General features: G+C 30.2%; 5 protein-coding genes across 9 annotated transcripts; 2 read left to right on the top strand and 3 right to left on the bottom strand.

The window, feature by feature from the left end:
- Positions 1–212: 212 nt before the first annotated feature.
- On the bottom strand, positions 213–13,251 carry LOC118445727 (uncharacterized). Of its 4 annotated transcripts, XM_085659861.1 has the most exons (3): positions 5,162–5,255; positions 4,099–5,020; positions 213–3,972 (listed from the first exon to the last, which is right to left on the bottom strand). In XM_085659861.1, exons 1-3 carry the CDS (start codon positions 5,168–5,170, stop codon positions 1,082–1,084), a joined length of 3,822 nt encoding a protein of 1,273 aa, XP_085515987.1. In that variant the 5' UTR covers positions 5,171–5,255; the 3' UTR covers positions 213–1,081. The 4 variants fall into 4 exon arrangements, with proteins under 4 accessions (XP_085515987.1, XP_085515956.1, XP_035731419.2 ...); XM_085659830.1 differs by lacking the exon at positions 5,162–5,255 and adding an exon at positions 12,960–13,251 and having other exon boundaries at positions 213–5,020; XM_035875526.2 differs by lacking the exon at positions 5,162–5,255 and adding an exon at positions 7,076–7,967 and having other exon boundaries at positions 213–5,020.
- Positions 8,103–13,479, bottom strand: LOC118445711 (uncharacterized). The gene is made up of 2 exons (XM_035875489.2): positions 13,340–13,479; positions 8,103–11,981 (listed from the first exon to the last, which is right to left on the bottom strand). Exon 2 carries the CDS (start codon positions 11,976–11,978, stop codon positions 9,081–9,083), a length of 2,898 nt encoding a protein of 965 aa, XP_035731382.2. The 5' UTR covers positions 11,979–11,981; positions 13,340–13,479; the 3' UTR covers positions 8,103–9,080.
- Positions 13,394–15,686, top strand: CREG (Cellular Repressor of E1A-stimulated Genes). Its single transcript, XM_085659973.1, has 6 exons — positions 13,394–13,487; positions 13,580–13,897; positions 14,615–14,769; positions 14,998–15,117; positions 15,202–15,283; positions 15,384–15,686. The coding sequence occupies exons 1-6, from the start codon at positions 13,394–13,396 to the stop codon at positions 15,617–15,619; spliced, it is 1,005 nt and encodes a 334-aa protein (XP_085516099.1). The 3' UTR covers positions 15,620–15,686.
- A 1,061-nt stretch (positions 15,687–16,747) lies between these two features.
- Gar1 (Gar1 ribonucleoprotein) lies at positions 16,748–18,209 on the top strand. The gene is made up of 4 exons (XM_035875576.2): positions 16,748–17,020; positions 17,267–17,406; positions 17,483–17,723; positions 17,791–18,209. The coding sequence occupies exons 2-4, from the start codon at positions 17,279–17,281 to the stop codon at positions 18,043–18,045; spliced, it is 624 nt and encodes a 207-aa protein (XP_035731469.1). The 5' UTR covers positions 16,748–17,020; positions 17,267–17,278; the 3' UTR covers positions 18,046–18,209.
- On the bottom strand, positions 18,093–20,959 carry Larp7 (La related protein 7). 2 transcript variants are annotated; one of them, XM_035875573.2, is made up of 6 exons: positions 20,789–20,959; positions 20,359–20,613; positions 19,906–20,252; positions 18,824–19,837; positions 18,538–18,682; positions 18,093–18,453 (listed from the first exon to the last, which is right to left on the bottom strand). In XM_035875573.2, exons 2-6 carry the CDS (start codon positions 20,606–20,608, stop codon positions 18,302–18,304), a joined length of 1,908 nt encoding a protein of 635 aa, XP_035731466.2. In that variant the 5' UTR covers positions 20,609–20,613; positions 20,789–20,959; the 3' UTR covers positions 18,093–18,301. The 2 variants fall into 2 exon arrangements, with proteins under 2 accessions (XP_035731466.2, XP_035731465.2); XM_035875572.2 differs by having other exon boundaries at positions 20,736–20,959.
- Positions 20,960–24,803: the final 3,844 nt, after the last annotated feature.

Below are 24,803 nucleotides of genomic sequence, written 5' to 3' on the forward strand. Positions count from 1 at the left end.
GATATATATATATATAATATATATATATATATATATATATATATTAATGTACAGTTTATAGAATGTTATATTATATATATATTATATATTATATATATTATATATATTATATATATTATATATATATATATATATATATATATATATATATATATATGTATATGTATATATATGTGACATATAATTGTAAAGATTACTTTTTGTACTAAATGTATTAGAGCATTTCATTTACAAGACCGTTTGAATAAAAAGAGAATAAAGAATAAAATTGTTTAGGATTTTATTCGTGATATGTTATATCTATGGCTGCTATTGAAAAACATCGATGTATTTTACAATTACATTATTAATATGAAAGAAAATTTGATAAATATAATATATACTACTACATAAATATCCTACACTCTTCAGTCAACGTGATACTTGTGATCTACAAGTACGTATATATAAATATTTTTAATATATAAATTATAATAATTAAATAAATACATGTAATTAACATTATTATCATGGAACATGTTCCGATTTAGTTTCATATACGTTCTTAATACACGATGAGAAATATTTTGTGAAGATTGTATAGCATTTTATAAATAAAATGAAACATACCGATAGTTGTTTATATAGTTCTCATATACTTAATAAAAAAAGATCCTGAGAATGATTCTGAAAATCCTTAAAAATGATCCTGATAAAATTGATATCATCGAAGAACTAAAGCATTCTATTCGCGCGCTGCTATTTTATATTTTTCCCCGTAATGATCAACTGATAAATTCCAACCATCCCAACTCGAGATTTTGAAATGCTTCTCTCCTTTGAAAATAATTTCCTTCTGCGTTTCTTCGATATATCTAATATTCTTAAATTAAACTCTGCGTCGAATATTTAGAAAATTCAGTACGCATATTAAATAATTCTAATTTATAACAAAAGATGTTTTTCCTACTATTTTTTCTATTTGGGATAAATAATCGATATAATCTAAGATAAGAAACGCCAAAAGAAATAAAAGAAACATTCCAAATGAACGTTTAATATTTCGTGATACTTATAAATTCCCTATAATTCCGATTTTTCATCAAGCAGCAGAATCAACAGCCTCCTGCTGTTCGTTCTTCGGTATCGAGGAATTACCGTTACTGCTTTCGCGTCCTTCCGTTCCCTCATTGTCATCCATAGGAAATTCGAAAATGGGTTTAAAGCCACCGAAAAGTTGTGGCTTGAAATTCTCTGGATCGAATTCGCTTTTCTTCGACGATTCATCGTCGATATGGACATCATCGCTCTTATCATCGGATGTCGCCTTATCGTTAGATTCAATAACAACAACATTCCAACCATTTTTAGCTGGAGCTTCGGCTCTCAGACTGGCCACAAATGGTGCCATGAAATTCTGAGGGGATGGTGCAGAACTCGAAGAACTTGAAGGTTGTTGAGAGGGCAAGAGAATCGGTCGTTGATCGTTTTTATTCATTTTTGAGCCATCATCTTTAACGTCGACGTCCAAATGATGAGATGCTTCAGCCGTAGGCGTGTATACATAAGCTATTGGCGTAGACGAGGGATGATTATTGTTTGGCATACGATGAAGAGTTGCTGAAATAACGCCATCGTTTTTTCTTTTCGAAAAAGGTACGAAATCTTGAAGATAAGGTATAACGTTTACGTGATCACCATCTTCTTTTTCCTCGTCCCTTTCGTTCGACGGACGACTTTCATGACGTTGATCGCTTGGAACAAGTATGGGAGTCTCTCTCACGGGTCCAACGTATATGGAAGGATCTACTCTATCAAGAGAATAAGAAAAATCTCTGACTGGACGACCGTTGTAAAGATCAATCATTGTCGACTCCTCTTCGTTGATTTTCTCTCTAACCTTGTCATCTCGAAGAAGAGTCTCTGGTGGAAGAGGACGATGTGGTCCTCTAGTTCCTACTACAACACTTTCGTCTTCTCCGGAATCGTCAGGATCTATGTTAACCGCAGTGTTCACAGGATACACTACGTAAACCGGCGCCTCAGCTACTGAATCACGAATATCTTTTCTACGTTCCATCTCCTGAGCCATCGTGTTTTTAGTCTCCTGATCTGGATCATTATTATTGGAAGATGCCAAACCCGTTGCCTCTTCCTCTTCTTCGAGCTCTCCTCGTTGTTGGATCATTTGCAAAGTGGTTACCCGTGGTGGATCTGCCGTTCTACGCCGTGGAAACAAAGGTGGCCTTGGTGGCATTTGAGGTGGTTCCTCCGAATAACGCTCGGACGTCTCTTCATCCTCCAACCGCAATTTCTGCTTTTGACCTGGCAATCGATTCGGCTGATTTGTATTCTCGTCGCTCTCTCCTCTGGAAGTTGATTGTACCGCTGCTGGGTGACGAAATCTCTTTACCGTTGGCTCACTTTCCTGAACAGAAGCAATGTTTTCTACTATTGTAGAAGATGATCCAGCGAGTCTGATGGCATGGATCGGTGGTGGGGGCGGATTCAATCTTTGAAGATATGACGGGACAGGTGGTAAGGGTCTTCTCGATGGTGGATGGACGTGAGACGGTTGTCTAACCCTATTAGGATATGCTTGCGGCGCTGGTATTGTACCTATATTCTCTGGATTACGATGACCATGCGAGACTTTTGCGTTTGGCCTAAACTGTGGCAATATGTTCGGTAATTTTGTGTCAGAAGGATATGGTCGTCTTCGGATCGCTAAGGAATCAGGTATAGGAGGTGGAAGGGGAGGAGGGGGAAATGGTTTTCCACGTGCAGGAGGTAAAGGAAGCCTTTGAGGAGGTCTTGGATAATCGGGCCTTGCAGTTCCACCATGCTGATGATGGAAATAATAAGGTGAAGGTGGCATTGGTCTTTCAGCGGGTGGTGTAAGATTTTCGGAAAGTTGAGGAAGATGATCATCTACTGTTGAAACAGTATCTGACTTAGTTTTCGAAGGCATTATTGTTGTTGAAGGTGGAAGTTCTTGAACCGTACCATCAGCTTCGTTAATAATGACAATATGTTCTTCAACTGAATGTTTTTCTTCCTCTGTTTTAGGAAAAGCTATGCGGTTGGAATCTTTTTCTTCATTTCGAACATCTTCCTGTTCCATGAGCATAGTACCTCGAACAATAGAGGACTGTATTTTTGATGATTCGATTTCGTTACTATTTTTTAAAGGTGGACCTGAATTTGGTGGCCACCATTTTTGAGGACCATATCCGAAATTAGGTTCAACAGCTACCGATGGAAGGGCTACCGTTCTCTGTGGATCAGTCTCAAGGTCATAACTATCTTGACCAGTTGACACTTCACCATATATCGGTCTAAAGGATGTTTCTGAACCTGTCAAACCTCCATAAGGATTTTCACCGATCGCTGTACCAGGTGAATAGTAGCCTCCACCCTCCACATTTTGTCTATTTCCAAGTACGAAAGACACCGTATCCTGATCCGGTGGAACAACAATGTTACTCGTACTTCCTACTAGAATTTGTCCACCCATCCCAAGTGGTCGTTGATGAATAATCTGATGTTCTCCCACATTGGAAATCATCCCATCCGAAATACCAGGTCTTCGATTATCGACGACATTCTCGAAGGTTGGAAGTTCTCGATCATCAGAATCGATAGACATCGAAGTAACTGGATGTGGGACAATCTGGAATTGTAGTGGATGGGTAGATATGATGTTGCTCGATGGTGATGATGGAGCCGAAGTGGAAAACAATGTGGTCGATCTCATCGTTGTACTTTCAGGTGTAGTAACGCTTGATTGAGTAGATGATGAAGTTGTACTCGAAACTATAAAATTCGGTGGAGCTGATATTGTACTTGAACTTATTGGTTCTTTAGGTACTTCCTTATCGAAAGAATAATCCTGCTCTTCGTTTGATTCATCGTGTATGTCATAATCCTCATACATATCGTACTCTTCTTTTTTCGAAGGTAATTGTACTACTGGTTTTCTGTGAGAAGGTACTGCAAGATTATTTGGATTTTGATGTTCGGAGTTTATTGTTTCTTGAAATTTCTTTATTGGAATGTTGAATGAAGAAAGAATATCTTCATAATCATTACTGTTATTTATTGTATATCGTACAGTACTTGTGCTAGATGGTTTCCAAGTGGTAACGGGTGGTGCTTTAGTTGTAGTAGACGTTGTAGTCGAAGGCATAGTAGTCGTAATTGTTGTAGTAGTTGTTGGTACAGTCGTAGACATCGTCGATGGACGTAACGTAGTTGGTTTCATGGTGGTGCTGACAGTAGTAGTACTAGTCATCGTCGTCGTTGTAGTACTTGTTTTTGGGATATATGTTTTTCTAACAGGATAATATAAAGTAGTTTCTTGATGATAAGGCCTGTGATTGTATGTGCTATAGCTATTCGAGCCACTTTGAACCTTCGTGTTCGCATACGAACTCGAAATCAATGGATACTTATCTTTGTTATACTTATCGGAGGAATATCGAACGGGAAGATTGAGAAAGTCATGAAAACTCGGTGAATTCGGATTTATCTCGTTCGGACTAACGTCGTCGGGATCCTTGTTCTCGATTTTCTTTTTCTTCGCGTGCAAATCAGCATCTTCTTCCGATGACATTTCGCTTGTTTCCTTATCTTTGTCATTATCATCATATTCCTCGTAACGATCAGTGTAATTTAAGATTTTCACCGCTGGTGCTTTCTCGTAATCAATTTTTCCGGTAATGGGATCTTTTTCTAAAGAAAAAGGTCTCCCACCGTTGAAAGCGAAGGAAAATGGTGGCCCATATCGTGGACCTTCATCGTCCTTGGCCAGAGAGAAAGAACCGACAGTGCTTTCTTCGGCATCGAGATCAAGGTCAAGGGCGTCCAGTAAAGTCGATCTTCCCAAAGATGCATACTCGCGCTCGGCCGTCTGAGTTTTCGTTTTCGGATCATTGTTGTCCAGATGACCACCCATCAGATATTCGTTAACCACTTTACTAGCACTAGCTAGTGTGATTAATAATATCAACAGGATGGCATGCATCTTTTCCGTAGATATCTGAAACGATTTGATAGAAATATTAATTAACAAACGATTTGCTTCATTAACTCAATACAAATCTTTTTATATCTTATTTCTATTTTGTAAAACGGAAACTATTTAATCGTAAGCTATTATTAAATTTGAAGGATGTGTTACACGTTTCATCCTATTTAAATCCTTTTTTTTAACTTCTTTCCTTCCCAACTAGCGGGATCTTTAAGTAGAAGCGTAGGAAAAGTAATAAGGAACTGACCGTCCTTCGTGATCTACATTTACAACCTATCGGACGTGTACGTATGTAGATCTTATATTCATTTTATAGTATGTACATATGCATATACCGGATTTGTCGTGACATTTAATTGCGTTACTGTAAAAATGCGTCACCGTTGCCTTGTATATATCATCGGATGTTCTAATGAATATGAATAAAGTTTCAAACGGCTATTAACGACGGCTAATAATACGTAAAGTAAGGATGATAAAAAGAGAAAACAAGTAGAGCTAACTCGAAATAATTTATAAATAACTCGAAAAAAAATAAATAAAAATAGAATATTAAAGGAACGATCATTTTAATAAGAATTTCTTTTTCGGGCAACGCATTTAAATTCCAAACTTTAATTACATTTCTTGCAATGTAACCGCAAGCACACTATCGGTTGATAGAAAAGAAAAAAGGCTACGAGTAAACGAGCATCGCGTCTCACGTCGAACGGAATCGCGTTCCAGCGGCTAACGGGTTTCGTATTCTTTTCCCGTTCTTCTTTCTTCTCTTTCATTGCTCTTACACGACATTCTACTAGGTTTTGTTGAGACTACGGCACACACTAGCCAACAACATCAGCTTCGGGTACCGTATTTGGCATTAGCATTTCGTTACTCGCACTTTCGAGCAGGCTTTCGATACCAGGAATGAAACATCCGAAAGGAATACTATTTACTATGCATATCTACTGTGAATTCGATTGATCATTTTTTTAAATGCTACTAATTTGTCGATCTTTAAATTTAATAAAAAGCACAAAACTATATGCATATTATTATCAATATTTTTTATATTATAATATAATATTTAATTGTATATATGTAGAGAATTTTATTTTATTGTTATATATAATATTTATCTTTTTATAATTTTTTTTACTATGCCATTATTATCATTAATTTATATGTACAAATTTATTACCGATTCGATATTGTTCGTTTGCGTTATTTTAATGATGACGTTCCCTGGTATGACCGCGAGAAAAATGAGAGCGTTGACCGTAAAAGATAAACGCAGGTCGACGAACGGGTATTTATGTGGGCGGTGGAAAGACCTCGGATTATTTCGATGAGCTCTAAAATCGTTCAAGGTCTTTTTCTGTCTTGGACCATGAGCCTGACCGTGACCCTATCTTAGCATAACGTAACTCGAATCGACCTACTTCCTCAGAAGTTTTGGCTGTTCCATCCTTGAATGCGGTTTTGAGTACGATGACATGAATCATCGATATCCGTTCAACCTTATCAACGCGTACTAAATAGATATTTCCGTGTATAAAAGAATCATACGTGCTACTTTCTAATTAACTCCGTGTCTCTCTACATGAATTTTAATTAATTTTTTTTTTTTAATATAAATTTTCTAATATATAAAGTATTTTCTCGCGCGTGATTTTTTCTCAAGTCATAAAATAATCTATATTAATTTTTTTTTTCTTTCTAATATTGATCCGTAAAAATCCAGAACAAATCACACCTGTGATATATACGTTAGTATAGTTTAATAAACCCGATAAGAAAACATTAGAAAGAAAAGATCCCTTCTACGTACGTAGCCCACATAAATTATTTCGAGTTAACCACTTTTCTTTTCTTATAAGCGATAGGATGTCAACAGCATATAATTAAATCTTTTACGAACTCTAACGTTTTATATATAAAACGTTACTTATAGATAAAAGAATCTTCGTCAATGTATATCTACTTAATGTTATCACTTTGATTTTTCAATAAAATTTATATCATTAAATTGAATTTCAATTGTTCAAATTCTTAAAATTTCTCATAAATTATCATATTTACCTGATAAATCAAAGAACGAGGGTAGATGAACGCTGTTAGATCACCAACGAGTATGAACTGGTCAATTATTCACGTTCCTTCCAATGATTCATAAGTGAACGAGCTAACACGTGCTTGATTCTCGTACGAATCCTAAGTTGGGCGATTTTCTTCAATATATTACGCGAAATAAAGAGAGGAAAAGAGAAAGAGAGAGAGAGAGAGAGAGAGAGAGAGAGAGAGAGAGAAAAAAAGAAAGAGAGCGAGAAAGAGAAAGAGAAAGAGAAAAAGAATAAAAAGGAACTCGATGGATGATCGATCGCGATCTCGAGGGACTTGTCCCTCTTCCTCCTTTAACGCAAAAGCGAGAGCTGGCCGCTCTGGAAAGATGCGACGCTCGCCTTTAAGGATCAAACACTCGCAATTCACGGAAACTCTCTCTCTACGGTCCGCGAGAAGGTCACGCGTCGACTGAAGAGGATAGTCATTATGATGGTAGCAGGAAGACGATGAGGCCACCGATGGTAACACGAGGACGAAACTGTATAAGAGAAGGTGGTGGAGGAGAAGAAAGAAGAGTAGAAAGAGGTGGAAGAGGAAAAGGTGCCCGAAGAAAGCGACGCTCCTCACGTTGATGTTCATAAAGGGAAGCCTCGCAATACGAATGAGTTTCTTGTTCCTGATTTAATTGTTGACTCAAAGACCCGATACGCATCTTCAATTCTACCATTTATAAATTTCAATATATTCCAATAATCCATATTTTTTTTTTATATATATATATAGATATCTTCTTCGAAAGTATATCTCACAATTTTCTTTTATTTAAATATATAATTCGAAATTTTTTAGGTTTTAGATATTACCACTGATTTTCATCTATCACTGATCTATCACTGATGTTTTGCTTCTTAAAAATCGTAGAGAAAAAAATTTTTAAGGATTAATGTTTTTTTTTAATATAATCATAAATTAATAAAATTTTCTTTTATATAAAACCGATGATTACATTAGAATACAGAGAGAAATAATAAAATGAAAGGAATAATAAAGTAGGAAGTAGTTTTTATTCCATGAAAATCTGATTATAGATATCATCGTGCTAAGTAACTTTTCCTCTTCGCAGAAAAATACTATAAGCAGAGAGGAAGAGCTGAAAGAGCCAAGTTGGACCAAACTAATGGACGTGGTATGGACTCGGCGGAACGGTACGCGGAACAGTTAGACGACGACCTACATTACAGAAACAACTCAGAGGCGAACAACGTGCTAGTTTCTTCAACATTAAATGTGAAAAATACATCGATGTGAGTTCTACCCCCTTTCTTGCAATACAATCCTATGGTTATTTAAAATTCAGGCAAATCAAACAATTGTTAAATAAGCATATTTTTTAACTAAAATGCAGGTGTTGCAATAAGTTCTTACTTTCTGAAATCGCAAAAAGTATAAAAGATAAGTATCTTCCAAACAAACTGAAATATTGAAAATTTTTGTTTAGATGTTTGTTTCGTAACGATATCAAATATGTGTCACGCCTGAATACACTATATACTGAATACGCGTCACTATAATATTGCCTATCAAAAGGATCAAAAAATTGATCAATAATAAATGACACTTGCGATCTGCGATCGCTATTATCGACGAAATATAAATTGTCTGGTTACACGCGCGATATTTAAAATATCTATATAATTATATACTCATAAATAAATAATAATTGTAAATTAAACAATAAAAAGCATATTATATAAACATTATAATATATTTCATCAAATATTTTAAAAATTATTAAAAATATCTTTTCAGAAATTATTAAAAATAAAGTTAAATCTGTTTAGAATATAATAAATACAATTTAACCTAAAACTTTTGATATTTTTAGTTGATATATAAACATAATAGATTAAAATATATTGGGTTGGCAACTAAGTGATTGTCGGATTTCAAATAAGAAGAAAACGACAAAATCCACAATCACTTAGTTGCCAACCCAATAGATATAAATGTACTTTATCTTTGATTAATTAAATAGACCGAAACCTAGATCTTCCTGGTCACTTTCGTCTGAATATTTATCTTCGTATTTATTTAGACATTTCTTACTCACGTTGACTGAAATACTTTTCGTTGATTCTATTTCTAAAAATTTTTTAATAATACAATCATATCCATTAAATTTCATAATATCTTTCAACGTATATCCTTGTCTATTACAAATAGTCGTAACTGTTTTAAATTCGTTACAATCTAAATTCTGTAATTTATTAATAATTTCAATTTTTCCATATTTTGCATCTTCAAATAATTCCTGTACAAATTTTAAATAATCTATAATATCTTTGTCCATAGAAAGATCCATTGGTATTTTGCCTTCTTTATTTTTTTCATTATAGATTGCACCATGACTCAATAAAAGTTTTACAAGATCGATAAAATTGTTCTTTGCAGCCATATGAAGAGCAGTCATGCCATTTGTTGTTTTTAAATTAATGAACTCATTTAAAATTCTAGTTTTCTCCGCATTTGTAAGCAAAATTGCAATTATATCTTTCATACCCTTGAAAGTAGCAAAATGTAACGTTGTGTTTTTTGTATTATTAATTTGAGTAAAATCAGCTTTTTGATTTAATAGCAACATTGTAATATCTGTATGATCATGACAAATGGCAACATGTAAAAGACTATTACCATTATTCTCTTTAGCATTAATAAGTTCTTTTTGTATTTGAATACATTTAGCAACTTCTGTTTCATCTCCTACTTTTACATACTCAAATATTTTTTCTGATAATTGAAGTATGCTTTTAATTTTATCATTAGTAGTAAGTTTTATTGGTGTTTCAAATTGTAAAGTTTCGGCATTATATATTGCACCATTATCCAATAAATATTTAACTATGCTCTCATTTCCTCTTAGTGCAGCATAATGTAAAGGCATCCAATTATTTATATTTTGAGCATTTACGAATTTATGTTTAGTAATAAAATTAACATTTCCTCTATATCGTTGATTTTTAAACAAGTTTTTCACTATACTTTCATGACCATATTGTGCCATATAATGTAATACATTTGTTTTAAGATTATCTAATGGAATATTTAACAATTTAACTCCACCAAAAAGTAAAAATTCTATACTTTTCAAGGATGGATTTTCATTCACAGCAGCAAACAGTTTGTTTTTATAAGTGATTATATCTGTAAATATTCTATTATTTAAATCTATTGGTTTTTTATTTTCAATGTTAGTAGCGGAAATATTTGCGCCATTTTCAATCAATATCTTTGCTGTAAAATTATTATATGTTGTACCACACAAATGCAATGGCGTATCACCATTATTATCAGTAATGTCAATATTTATACCTTTCTCTATCAAAAAATATATCAAATTTGATAAATCGGTCAAATTTATATCGTTGTATGTATTCATTTCAATAATACTATGTAATATGGATTTTCCATCTTTTGTAACTGCTTTAATATTAGCACCTTGTTCTATCAAATATTCTGCTATAATGACATTTTTGACAAAGTGCAATGGTGTATACCCTTCATAATTAGGAATATTTACATCTACACCTTTTTCCACTAAATATTCCACTATAGGAAAATTAAAAGCTGTATGTAAAGGTGTGTTTCCTTCACTGTTTTTAGCATTTATATCAGCACCATTTTTCACAAGGAACTTTACTATAGAAAGATGATTAGCATAATGTAATGGTGTGCTATTAAATTTATCTGTAATATTTACATTAGCTCCTTTATCTATAAGAAGTTTTACCACAGATAAATCGCGTACTAAATGCAATGGTGCTTTTAAATTATCATGGCTATCAATAACACTATTAACATCTGTTCCCAATTCTATTAATAAAACTTGTAATCTTATGTCACGGCAATAGATAGCCCAATATAATGGACTACCACCACCTTTATTGTTAAGATCTGCACCATTTTTAACAAAAAATGTTACCATTTCTGAAGTTCCATTATGTTTTACTAATAAACAAAGAGGTGTTCTACCATCACGTTCAGTAGCATTAATATCTGCTCCATTTGTTATAAGAAATTTCATTAATTCATCTGAATCCCAATTTCGAGAAGCCCAATGTAAAAGTGTACCTCCTAATCTCTGTCGAGCATAATGGGTATTTATATAAATTCTGTTTATGTTAGCACCTTTTTCTACTAAAAGTTTAGCTATTTTGAAATTTTTATCATAGAGAGCACATTGTAGTGGTGTATAGCCGAATACATTTTCTGCATCAATTTCTGCACCATTATTAATGAGAAATTCTGTAATTTCAAAATAAACTGGACATGATACAGCAAAATGTAATGGTGTACTATTTCTGGAAGTACGTGTGTTTATGTCAGCTCCCATTTTGCATAAAAATATAACAATTTCCAATTGTCCTTGTTTGACTGCTATAATTAAAGGTGTTTCATCCTCATTTATTTTTAAATTAATATTAATTCCTTTATTAATTAGCTGTTTTAACAGTTCAAGCATACCATTCTTGATGACATAGCGTAATACTTTTTCTTCATTATTATTATTAAATATAACAGAAGTATCTTTCTCTACTAATAATGTAACTATATTTTCATTACTTTCTACCATGGCATATTCTACAAGTGGTATATTTTGATTTTCATAGTAAACTTTAATATTAACATCAGCACCTTTCTGTATAAGTTCTTCTATGATCTTCGTAGATTCCTTTTTTATAGCTATTTGCAAAGGAAACTTACCACTATTATTACAAGTATTAATATTAGCTCCTTTAGAAATCAAATCCATAACTTTACATAAATCATTCTTTTGAATAGCATCACATAAATCATTAGATAGATCATTCTCCATTTTCTCTATTATAGAGTATGGCTGTTTTTTTGAAAATATATTATACATAAACTGAAACAAAATAAAATCATATGTTAAATATTTTGATGAATTTACAAAAAATATGTAATGTAAAAAAATGTTATTGAACTCTTTAAATTGTATAAAAATTAGATAATATTTAAAAATGAGGCATATTAATGCTTTACTAACAAATATTGAAATAAATAAAGGATATACATAAATATTATTTACTTTTTTCTTTCTTTCTCTTTATATATATATATATATATATATATATATATATATATATATATATATATAAATATTTATATATATATATATAAATTTAATTTAAATATATATACATAATTTAAGAATATATATAATATATATATATATATATATATATGTGTGTGTATATGTATGTATATGTATAATACATATGTATATATAAACTCATAACATTGTGCAGGAAAGTTTAATATTGATTTAATATATATATATATATGTGTATATGTATGTATATGTATAATACATATGTATATATAAACTCATAACATTGTGCAGGAAAGTTTAATATTGATTAAATTCGAAATAACAACTTCTAATTTTTTTTTTATCTACATACATATATATACGGCATTGCTCATCATGTTGCAATCAAAATATGAGTTCATCGGAACTAACTCTTCATAGACATGATATAATATTGACTATTTATTTCACATACATTTAAAAAATTAAAAAACAAGTATAAAACAAGGTCCAACGTCAAATCATATTGTTTAATATAATTTTTTATTATTTGATATCAATATTTCAAACCAATTCAAGATACCTTCATAATCGATTCATAATCAATGACAATATAATATATTTAACCAAATTCGAATTAAATGTAATTTAAATTTGTTTTCTAAATTATATATATCACTTATCGTATATTTTTTAATCATGTTTTAAAAAATAGATTAAACATTAAACATAGAATTGAAACGGTTTTAACAAACAAAAGAAATTGCAAGATAAACAATATTTACGTCGTACATTAAACGAGCTGTTATTTTCCTCTGTTGCTATGCGATTGATCCAACTTGTTAGAAATTTCACTTTATTACTCCGTGATACACTCACGAAATTGTATATTACAATGAATCTACAATGAACTAACCTCCCGTTTTATATCTTGCTATTAATGATTGTACAATATTACGTTATATTATAAACGATCACATTTCACATATAAAGTACATATATATTAAACGTATATAGTTATATGATTTTTATGTGTATTTACTTTACAATATACTAAACGTCAAGCAATTGAACTTAATGTAATTGACAATAAAAACGTAAAGTAAGATAACAATTAAACAAGTGGAAATATATGGTAAAAATGATATTTAACACAATTCGAAAAATCTTACATTAAAAGGTAGATATTCATAAATTATTTTTTATGTTCATATTAACTATTACGCATGCGTATTAAAGCAACAGTCAAGTATTTTCGGTTCTGCGAGGTTTTCAAGTGGAATTGGCAAATCCGACAGTCATTGAAGATTAGCCATTTGTGTACGTACGTTAGAACTCAATGTGCATAAATAAAAAGAAAAGATACACATAAGTTTTATATTTTAAGATATCCAATCTTGTAAATTTTTTAGCTGTTGTCACGAATTGTGTAAAAAGTATTGAGATGATTCTTCGAACAAGTATTTTTATCGCCTTTTTGATTTTAACGATCGAGGCAAAAAAGTACAATCACAACGGCGATAAGTATCGACACTGGCAAGAATTCGAAGAATTTCTCGAATGGAAGAAAATGAAAGAACAGAAAGAAATAGAAGCAAAATGGTCGATCGATTTTACTGATAATTCATCGGATTCAATGAAAAAATATGGGAAAGAAGATAGACGATCACAAGATCCACCTCCGGTTGAAGATGCTGTTTTAATGGCAAGATATATTGTTAATCAAGCTGGTACGTATGACGTTTATGCACAATAAATTTTAACTTTGATCGTTTTTTAAGTTGAAATAATATTCATTTTTTCCAATATATGATGAATCAACAAGATTGTGACTTGAATGATCTATTTATATCATGTAACTAAATTTATCTTTAAATATCATAATCACTGTTGCATTTGATTAATTAAATTCTACACTATTTTTACAAGGATTTCGTAGTTTTTTGCAATTAAATTTCAACGAAATTACCTTTTTTTTTTTTTTTTTTATAAAAATACTGACTATTTTCCCAATTATATAAGATCAAACAGAGAATGTATTTATCGACACTATTTGAACTGTTGATTATTCCCGCTTATTTTTAATATTGACATAGTTCGTAAAGAGTGAGCATAGATATAAAAACTAAACACATGATCGTACGTTATTAGAATTTATCTTGGTTCCGTGCATATGTTGCTATTACCTCAAATATGCATAAAAAATATAAATATTGAACATATGTTTATTCTTATTTCTGGATTGTTATGAAAAACACATATGTGATTGATAATTATCTTCACTATTTGTTTTTACGAGTCCAAACAAACATGTCTAAATTTTTTATAAATGTTCGTAAGCTTATTAGAATTCAAAAGAATCGATCTACGACATAGCATAATTAAACGTGAATTTCACAAGACATTCATTTTTATGTTTCACGATTTTAAAATTAATATGCTTATAGATTGGACCTCTGTGGCGACTATAAGTACACGACAAGAGATTGAAACATTTCCAACAGTTAATTTAGTTTCCTTTTCCGATGGTCCATTAGGTAATGGGTCTGGAATACCTTATCTTTATCTCACACCTTTGGATTTCACATCACAAGATCTAACTGTATGTATCAATAAATATAATATTGAAAATATATTTATAATAGAATATGTTAATATGAAATTCTATATAAGACGTATTATTCTTTCTGATATCTGGCTAAATGATAAGGTACCATTATCAAACGTTCTTTTATCTTCTATTCTTATAAATTTTATATAATCCTTTCATGTATAAAATAAGATATATATACATGACAAGTATTAATCAAATATACTATTCTGATTACAGAAAGATAATCGAGCTACTCTTTTCATGACTTTAGCTCAAGAAAATTATTGTAGAGAAAAAATATGGGATCCAATGGATCCACGCTGTGCAAGGGTCATACTTACTGGAAAGATAAAAGCAGTTAATAAAGAATAAATTAAATAATTTTAACAAAGAATTTATGTAAAATAAATATTTAATATTACGATATTATAATATTTACAGATAAAAAATGATAGTCCTGAGATGGAATTAGCTAAAAGTGCTGTGTTTGGACGTCATCCTGCTTTGGAAAACATGCCCGCAGGTACAGTTAATAATTAATCTATGTAATATAGTAATTATTAATCTATGTGATTGTATATAGGTTAATATCTGCAGAAATATTATCAAAATATACTTTTCAGATCACCATTTCTATTTTGCCAAATTGAAAATGATGTCTATCGCAGTTTTGGATACATTTGGTGGTCCAAAATATGTCAGTGTAAAGGATTACTTACATCCACCAACACCAAATGTCACTGAAGAATTCTATAAACGTATTCATAAACAGCAACAAGATTATGCGAGTGATTCTCAAGAGGCATATAATATGAAACCAATGACAAATTTTCTAAATCCAATTGTCCGTAATATTTAAATATCGTATTACTAACTAAGCAAAGTCAATTTATATATTCACAGTAAATTTACATTACAAAATTTCATTGTATTTATATTTTTTGAAATACTTGTATCACATTTTTTATAATGTTTACACATGTAATGATTACTATACTATGGACTGTGATACAAATTGATAATACCTAATGTAAATATTTAATAGAATAATATTTTTGATGCTTTACCAAATATATAAATTAAATTATTTTCTCAAAAACTCAAAATAGTTATAAAATTATTTTATGTATGTTAAAATACATTAAAAACTATTTACAGTTTAAGAATACTATCTAATTATTTTTAAATGGAATGAAAATAAATAGCATTTATTGGATACATTTTTTAATATAATATACAGTTAATGAAATAGATAAAAATATATTATCTTTAATATAAGATAATTCTTGAAAATATGTTAATTCAGACAAATACAATGAACTTGATATTATTGCTATTTCAAAATTCAGCAAACGCAGCAGCATTATCATCATTTGTCACAGTTTTTGTCTTACAACTTTTTGGAGTCGTTATTCTAATCGTAAAAATATCATATACGATTTTTGTACATTGATATGTCCAGCAAATATTTGAATAACACGATAGTAATTTTTTTGACATATGTTAAATATTTGTAATATATTAACACTTCCATCAACCCTAGATATATCGAATTTCCGATGGATTATGATGGATATGAAAAAATTCAAATCAAACTCTTCGATCATATAAACTTATAGATAAACACTTCTTAAAAATTACTTTTACAACAACGCTACATTATTTTTAGTCCAATAAGAAAAATAAATCGATAAGAGAATGTTAGTAAATATACAAATTTGTTAAAATTTATTTCATTTCATTTAAAAAATGCTGCATGGAGTATAGTTCTCTTGGTTATCTGGTGGACTGTTTTCTTTTTATTATACATAAAAAGATTTTACAATATTAGAAAAAACTAGTAAATTGTCGATACTTTCTAATAAAAAAATTTATAAAAATTTATAAATTTTACATAAATCATCCTATATAACAAACAATTAAAATTGCTTTTCACTGAAATTTTAGACAATTTTAGTCACGTGATTGAGAAACTCCAATGAAATTTTAATCAGTTTAACCTTAACTTTACCGCGTATTATGCATCTATAATCATGGCATCAATTGATTCAGTGTTAAAGAAAAGTTAAAAATAGTTGAATATATATTATTTTACATTCGTGTTCGTTTATAGTTCGATAAATAATTACTAGGAATAATTATACAAAATAATATAGCAACAGTTAGTAACAGTTAATAATAGTTTATTCAGTATTTCATACAGGTTAACTAGGATCAAACACGTGGTCTATTCTACAAAAATTATTTAATTTTATAACAGGTATTTACTTTATGATTTTATGTCAGGAAAAATAAATAAGTCACTGTAAATTAATGAATTATTTTGTTAATTGTTTAAAATAAATAAACAAATATTGTTTCTGTATATGTAGAATTTAAATTAAGAATATGATGTTTCATTTTATATTTTATTATTATCATATATTGTAATAGTATATGATACTTGTTAGTTTCAAAGAAAATGAAAAATAATAAAACATATTTCAAACAATTTTTTTTATTACAGACAACTAAAAATATGTCGTTTCGTAGCCGTGGTGGTGGAGGAGGATTTGGTAGAGGCGGTGGAGGATTTGGTAGAGGAGGTGGAGGATTTCGTGGAGGTAGAGGCGGACGTGGGGGAGGTGGAGACAGAGGTTCAAGAGGGTAATAATTTAAACATTTATATATATAAATCGTGTGTGATTCTTTATTTCTTCTATTAATCTATATAAATATATAGATTTGATCAAGGTCCTCCTGAAATGGTAACTCCACTAGGTCATTTTACATGGACTGTTCAAGATGATCTTGTTGCTAAAGTGGATATTGAACAAGTTCCCTTTTTTAATGCACCTATATATACAGAAAATAAACAACAAATAGGAAAAATAGATGAAATATTCGGTAATATTAGAGATTATTATGTATCAATAAGATTATCAGAAAACATTAAAGCATCCAGTTTTGTGAAGGATACTCCGGTAAGACTTTTTTGTTATGTATACTAATTAATAATTTATTTTTATTAAGATATATGTTATATTTCAGCTGTTCATAGATCCAGCAAAATTATTACCTTTGCAAAGGTTTTTACCAAAACCTCCAGGTGAAAAAAGAAAAGGTGGTGGTAGTGGACGTGGAATAAATAAAGGGTCTCGTGGACGTGGTGGTAGAGGTGGTGGGGGAGGAAGAGGTTCGTTTAGTAGAGGTGGTGGTGGTAGAGGAGGATTTAGAGGATCACGTGGTGGTGGTGGCGGATTTGGACGTGATTTTAATAGAGGACGTGGTAGAGGAAAATGGTAGATTGTAAGAGATCTTGATAAAGAGGCTGAAATAAAGACAGTATAACATTGATTTTGATATAAGAAATGTATTTGAATAATCTAAAAACAAACATACAAGAGCATTTAAAACTTTAAATATAATTATTATTCACATTCGATTTTATAATGTTTAACGAATACAGTACAGAGAAAAGTATTTAATGTATATTACAATACAAGGAATATTTTCATTTGTATGTACACGTGTTAATAATCTATATAAGAAAAAAAATTTATTAAACTTCATCAAATTTGATATGTTTCCCTAATTCTTTCTCTGCTTTTTTAAGAAGTTTACTTCTTCCCCTTTGCTTGACTCTGACTTTTTTACTCAATTTTTCTTCTCTATCTTGTAATATTTTGTTCCAGTATATACGTTCGTCTTCATCTGTAATGATTCAATATAATGGTATTTCATTGTAATAATTTATAATACATATTTAGATTTAGTTAAAAAATATTATAAGCTCACCTTTTAATATAATCATATTTTTTTCTTTATTAGATTTTTGAATAAAAAATTGAGCTGATTCTGATGTGTCACATCTAACATATACTTCATTAGCACTTTCTGACACATCTATATATTTTATATTGTTATTACCTTTCAGTTCCGCCTAAAAAATAGTGTTTTGTATAATTTAATTCAGTTTAACAGTGCTTTAATTTATTCATATATTTATGTATATGTACATGTTTCTATAGAAAAATAACTGTAGTCACGCAATTAACGTAATCATGTAAACAAATATCCAAACCTTTAAACTTCTTGGATCTGTGCACGGTTCATTTAATTCAATTTTTACTATTACTCCCGGTATAAAAGAGAGTCTTGGAGTCTTGTCTGTACCAGATATTTTCTCTTTTTCTTCAGTATCTTCTTTATCTGATTTTGTCCTATCATAGTTATACCACTGATTTCTTGTCTTCTTCAAATGTTGTTTCAATTGTTTCATTTTACTTCTTTGTAATTCTAAATATTTATTTCTTAAATATTTCCAATGTTTTTTAGCCATTATTTGCAATCCTATATTACTTATAGAATTATCATCAATTCTATTTTTTCTTTTACGTTTTCGTTTCTTTTTTTTTTCATCCACTACAGCTTCTTCAGTATTGGTATTATTAGTTATTTCAACATTTTCTATTATTATATTTTCTTTTTTAATAGTATTTTTTGAAATTTCATTAACGCTAATGTCATTTTCAGATTTTAATTTTTTAAACTTTTTCTTTGGTTTTTTGGATAGTTCATTCATTTCTTCGCTTCCTTCATTTAAATCCATTTTTTCTGATTCTTGTAAAATATTATCTTCATTGGAAAATTCATTTTCAGGTTCAATATCACACAAGTGGTTATTTGTAGTTTCATTTACATGTTTATTATTTTTTTTTGATCTTTTAGCTTCTGGTTCTGATACAATCATCTTATCTTTAACGTCAGTATCTGCATCAGTTATAGAAGAAGAGCTGTGCTTTCTTTTTATTACACTTTTCGAGTCATTGCAATTTTCTTCTATTTTAATGGATTCTTTTATTGCATATTGTTTATTTTCATCCAATTCACTTTCCATTTCAATATCAAACGTTTCTGGATTTGTAATTTTTACTTTTGAATTTATATCATTGGTCAAATTTGTTTCACTTTGTTTCATTTTTACCATTTTACCTTCCATTGTGACATCTTTTTCAACATCATCAAAAGTAGTAATACTTAAAAGTTCATCAGGATTTGTATGTGAAGGTAAAAGACAATCCATCTTTCTAAAAGCCTAAAAAATAAAGCATTTATATTATATTTATATTAGAATTTTGACATTATATATTTTATATTATTTACCTTAATGCATTTTTTAGCTTCTTCTGGTGTATCAAATTCCACAAAGGCAAAACCTTTTATTTTTTTATTAATCTTATAATGAGGTATGGAAACATATGCAACATTTCCATATTGAGAGAAAATTGAACTTAACCAATCATGATTTGCACCTGGTGGTAAATTTTGAACATACACTGTACAGTCTTCTGTATTTTCCTTTTGTTTGATAGGAGTTATGCGACAAACTTTTAAACCATCTTCAGAAATTGATAATATTGTTGATGCTTGAAGTGCTTTAGCTATTCTGTTTATATCTGTGGTTAATTCTCGGATTTTGTTAAATCTAGTGAAGATACTAAGGTCAACATCTATAAAAAAATAATATGTCATGTACAATATCAGCTGTCATGTTTAATCAAAGGGTTTTTAAATCTTACAATTTGGTTAACGATATTAAATAAAGTAAATTCTTACATGAATCTTCTTTAATAAGATTTCCTAAAAAACGATCTTTACTTAAATTAGCATCAGAAAAATAAAATTCCATTTGTTTAAGTATGGCTGCATGTAATGCCTTTTTCCTAAATCTTGGTTTGCTACGTGAAATACTTTTTATTCTATTGTTTGTTTCGACAGATGGCATTTCTATTTGTTTTTGCACTTGTGGTACTGGAATTTTTTCTGCTGCTAATTCCATGTCAGAATGCTGTTCTTCCATGACCATTTTAACTATAAACAATTAATCAGACATCAAAATGGAATATTTCAAATGTTATAGATTATTATTAAACATATTTTCTTCTAAATCTACAAATTTCTTAATCTAAAACACTTGGATGTTAACAAAATACCTTTCTTTATTTTTTCGCCTTTTATGTTGTTTCAGTATCTTAATAACACTCACCGACAATCAATTAATACTTTATATAGTTTAAATTTACTAACTCCTCTTGGTTTGAATTGCTTCACAAAATATTACAAGAAAGGGTATAGAAGTAGCAAAACAACTGTGAGTTTTTCCAAATTTCTCATGATCGAAGCGCTATATGGTAATACGCTTGCACGATAACTGTTTTATGAAACTATATAAAAGATGGCATCATTATCTCTTAAATGTGTGACACCACGTCGACAGAGAGCGTGGCAGTCATGCTACAAGAAATCTAGCAAGCCAATCAAAAAGCAGCATAGCGGTAACGCACGCTGTTGGCCTGAGTCTCAATTTAGCCAGTTAAGGCTATTCACTACAGTTTGTTCAATGCGTTTGATTTCAGCGACAGGTATGGACAAAATATGAACTACGAAACAAGCGGGAAACATTGTTCCCACCGTGTGTTATCGTATCGGTATATAAGCTTGTTTGGTTATTCCTCCCTACATGTCTCCAACAATTGATTTCGTGTGAATAGTTAGTAGACTATGAATTCACACTTTTTAGTCTCTCATATGTATATTTTTTTTTGATGGTAGAGTACATCTCGCAGTAATTCATGCTAGATACGATATGTCGGTACGCATTTGTTTTACGATAAATGCATAGAAAATAATAAATATAATTGATACATAAGAATTAGTATATAAATCTGTGACAAAAGAATAAAAATGTGTCGAATATTCTCTTAAAAATAATTAGTAAATACTTATATTATTTTAATACAAATTAAAATATGAATTCATTTCCATACTACTTATGAAGTAGAATTTCTAGCGCTTTTTTTACGTTTCTCCTGTAAAATTACACCAGTCTATACTACTTCAATTATACTACTACTATTACTACTACTATTATTACTACTAATAATAATAATTTAATATAATATAATATAATATAATATAATATAATATAATGTAATATAATAATAATAATAATAATAATAATAATAATAATGTACTTAAATATTATTTATATATATCTAGATATTATTTAAAATATTTTATATTATAATAGTAAAGACACTTTTTTAATATATTTTATTTTATAATGGTAAAAAAAAGCTTCGATTGATAGTAACAAGCAATGTGGAAACAAACATATAACGATCATAGGTTAGTAAGACAAACAGAAACGATAGCGAATTGTTGACGAGAGCATTTTTAAAATGCACTTCTCGTATCGGACCAGCGATGACAGTCGATTCGCACGGAGAAAATGTCCACCGTCTCGTTCTTGTCCGAGCTATAGACCCACTGGTCGCGATGAATAAAGGGCGGCGGCACTAGGCTAGGATACCGTTGTAGGCTGTCAAGCAAAATACCGCTCGCCGCGTTCCCGCAAATTAATGGGCGAACGTGCGTTCTTTAAAGGATCCCGTAAGAAATGGAGAAGTAATTGTGATATGTAAATCTCAACGTGTATTTGATTGAATGAGTTACAATTGTTTGTGTCTCGTGTATGATGTGTAGTTAGCTGTCTGGTTGCTTCTGAAGGAAACTTGAAAGTTTAGATGTTGTGAGTCTGAAAGATGTGACTTGACTCCTTAGATGTTGCAAGTCTGAAAGATGTAATTTGACTGCCTTTTTGTCTATTTTAAACTATCTACGTAAACTTAAATGAGATTGGTAAAGGGCGTTGTTTGACCTATCGAAAAGGAAAGAATAAATGCCCATTGGTCGTGGTTAGTTCATTAGAATGTTTAAACATTTCATGTGTGCCCCTTTGTTCTAGTGCTCTTGAAGATTATAGGGTGTCAATGGATATTTCAAGGCAAGGTGCAGACAGCCCTTAACTTACCGAGTTTAGGCTTGTACTTTTACTGTTTATTTATTGGCCGGGTCAACACCCAGATACATCGAAACCCAGATACTTTACTAAGAATGCCTAAGCCCAGACAAAGGTGGCCATGTGTTTTTTATCTATGCGTTTTGTTTAGCTAATAGTCGATAAGTTCCCAAGGATAACTGTTTCCAATGGTGTTATATGATCCTTAAAAGAAAGTACCATGAACAATGGAGAGACGCACGTGTACGTCAACAGCGAACAAAAACAAAAGAAAGTTTCGTACTTTCCTTTATATGTCGTTTGTATTAGGCGTATCTATCGATGCGGTTATATGTCGAAATTATAAAGGACACGATTTGTTGAGAGTTCGCGCATCAAGCTACACGTAAAATGATACATTTTTCCTTCTTTTGTTATCATAAATTTTGTCATCATATGTGCCACGATGTATACAATATAAGTATATTCTTCTTTTTCTTCTTATTACTGTTTTTATTACTATATTATTACATTACATATCATTATTATAGTAATAGTAGTAATAGTAATAATATCAAGTGAACTCCCATAGAGGAAACCATAATAAAATAGCACTGGGAGAAATATCTCGTAGATAATGTGGAAATGAATTCGTGTTTTTATCTTTATTAAAAATAATATATGTATTATTAATAATATGTATTAATAATATATATATATATTATTTATCATTGAACAAAATTATACTGCTGCTGTATCCTATCCAGCACAGATCATCGCGAAATCACGTCAGCTATCACGGAGGAAATAAATGTAAGAGATAGAATAGTAACACATTATTCAAGTAAGGAAAAAAGAATAAATTAATTCATTATTTTCGTTTATTTCGAACAATAAAAAACTATCGGAATCATTATTCTGCATATAACCTAAGATTCCTGAATTACGAATCTAGACGCTTGCCAATATGCTATACATTATTTATAGAATCTCTATCTCAACTAAAAGAAATAACAAATTTTTCAAAAATTTAATAATATTTTAGAAATTCAGATCCCTTAATATAAATGATTAGATACATATTTATCTTTATCATAGAATCATCTTGCCAAAGCTTATTAAAATGATTGAGTGAGTTTCCGTAGCTTTTCCGTGTGAGCATCGTGAAATTTATATCTTTGCATTTGAAAATGTTGAAAAAATCTGAGTATCAGTTATTTACGCACACAACCAAGCAAGCAATCGCTACATCACGGACATAAAATATACACCATTCAAGCGTGTATATAAAAATCAATAGTGGGGGACGAGCTTCATCTCTTTTGCCCAAAATTTCGAGGAGCGCCATAGTAGTAAATTTTTTCTTCGCGAAAAATATCGAAAACAGCATTACGTCATCACTGAGAATAGACGTAATTCTCGACCAATGTGATGAACAAGGTCTCATTTTAAAAACAAAGGTTTAATCTATGGCGCTATTTTGGCGGAGTTTCAGAAAAGCTTTTTATTTGTGCATAAACTATTCTCAAAAAAATACCATTTTTTAATACCATTTTTTTCAAAGAAAATAAAACTTTTTCTAAACTTCACCAGAACAGTGTCGTAGATTAAATCTTCGTCTTTAAAATAAGACCATGTTCATTAAAATCGGTCAAGAATTACGCCTGTTTGCATTGATGACGTAAATCATTAAAAAACCTGGGGTAGTAAACAGTCTCAAGGATTAAGAATTTTTCATTTTCGATAGAAATAATTTAATATGAGTTATGAAGTATATCAATGTTACGGATATTTAAAAATTACATTTACATAGAATATAGATTTATTCGTGATATAGACGAGTTACGAAGTAATGTATTATATGTAAGAAATAAATCTTACGGTTCTATTGATTTATAATCGACCGTTTTGAATACACACTGGCTTAAATATTTATATGGAAGACCGTAAAACTTATAATATAGATGATTTTGATTTTTTCTTTTCTATTTTTCGATCAGATGAAATGTAAAACGGTTTTTTCCTATTTTTCAATTATATAACTAGATTTCGTAGTACTATCGATTTTTCATGGTTTTTTTTCTAAAAGATATTGAATGTGATTGAGATTTTTGATTATAAAAGAAAAATAATAATGCAGTAGAGTTATTTTTAGATCGTGGATTTTTCCACGACTATTTCCAAATGATGTGATAGAAGTAATATAATATTCGATAGGATG

Source organism: Vespa mandarinia, chromosome 1, assembly GCF_050613455.1.
Source record: "Vespa mandarinia isolate Hongniang chromosome 1, ASM5061345v1, whole genome shotgun sequence".
NCBI classification, from domain to species: domain Eukaryota; kingdom Metazoa; phylum Arthropoda; class Insecta; order Hymenoptera; family Vespidae; genus Vespa; species Vespa mandarinia.

Bases quoted from the DNA above. Each gene is read 5' to 3' on its own strand.
- LOC118445711 (XM_035875489.2), bottom strand. From the start codon at position 11,978: ATGTATAATATATTTTCAAAAAAACAGCCATACTCTATAATAGAGAAA.
- CREG (XM_085659973.1), top strand. From the start codon at position 13,394: ATGCGTATTAAAGCAACAGTCAAGTATTTTCGGTTCTGCGAGGTTTTC. The intron at 14,770-14,997 runs GTATGTATCAAT...TTCTGATTACAG, and splicing joins TCACATCACAAGATCTAACT to AAAGATAATCGAGCTACTCT. The intron at 15,284-15,383 runs GTACAGTTAATA...TATACTTTTCAG, and splicing joins TTTGGAAAACATGCCCGCAG to ATCACCATTTCTATTTTGCC.
- Gar1 (XM_035875576.2), top strand. From the start codon at position 17,279: ATGTCGTTTCGTAGCCGTGGTGGTGGAGGAGGATTTGGTAGAGGCGGT. The intron at 17,407-17,482 runs GTAATAATTTAA...ATAAATATATAG, and splicing joins GGAGACAGAGGTTCAAGAGG to ATTTGATCAAGGTCCTCCTG. The intron at 17,724-17,790 runs GTAAGACTTTTT...GTTATATTTCAG, and splicing joins GTTTTGTGAAGGATACTCCG to CTGTTCATAGATCCAGCAAA.
- Larp7 (XM_035875573.2), bottom strand. From the start codon at position 20,608: ATGGTCATGGAAGAACAGCATTCTGACATGGAATTAGCAGCAGAAAAA. The intron at 18,683-18,823 runs GTTTGGATATTT...ACTATTTTTTAG, and splicing joins CAGATCCAAGAAGTTTAAAG to GCGGAACTGAAAGGTAATAA. The intron at 18,454-18,537 runs GTGAGCTTATAA...GAATCATTACAG, and splicing joins AAATATGATTATATTAAAAG to ATGAAGACGAACGTATATAC.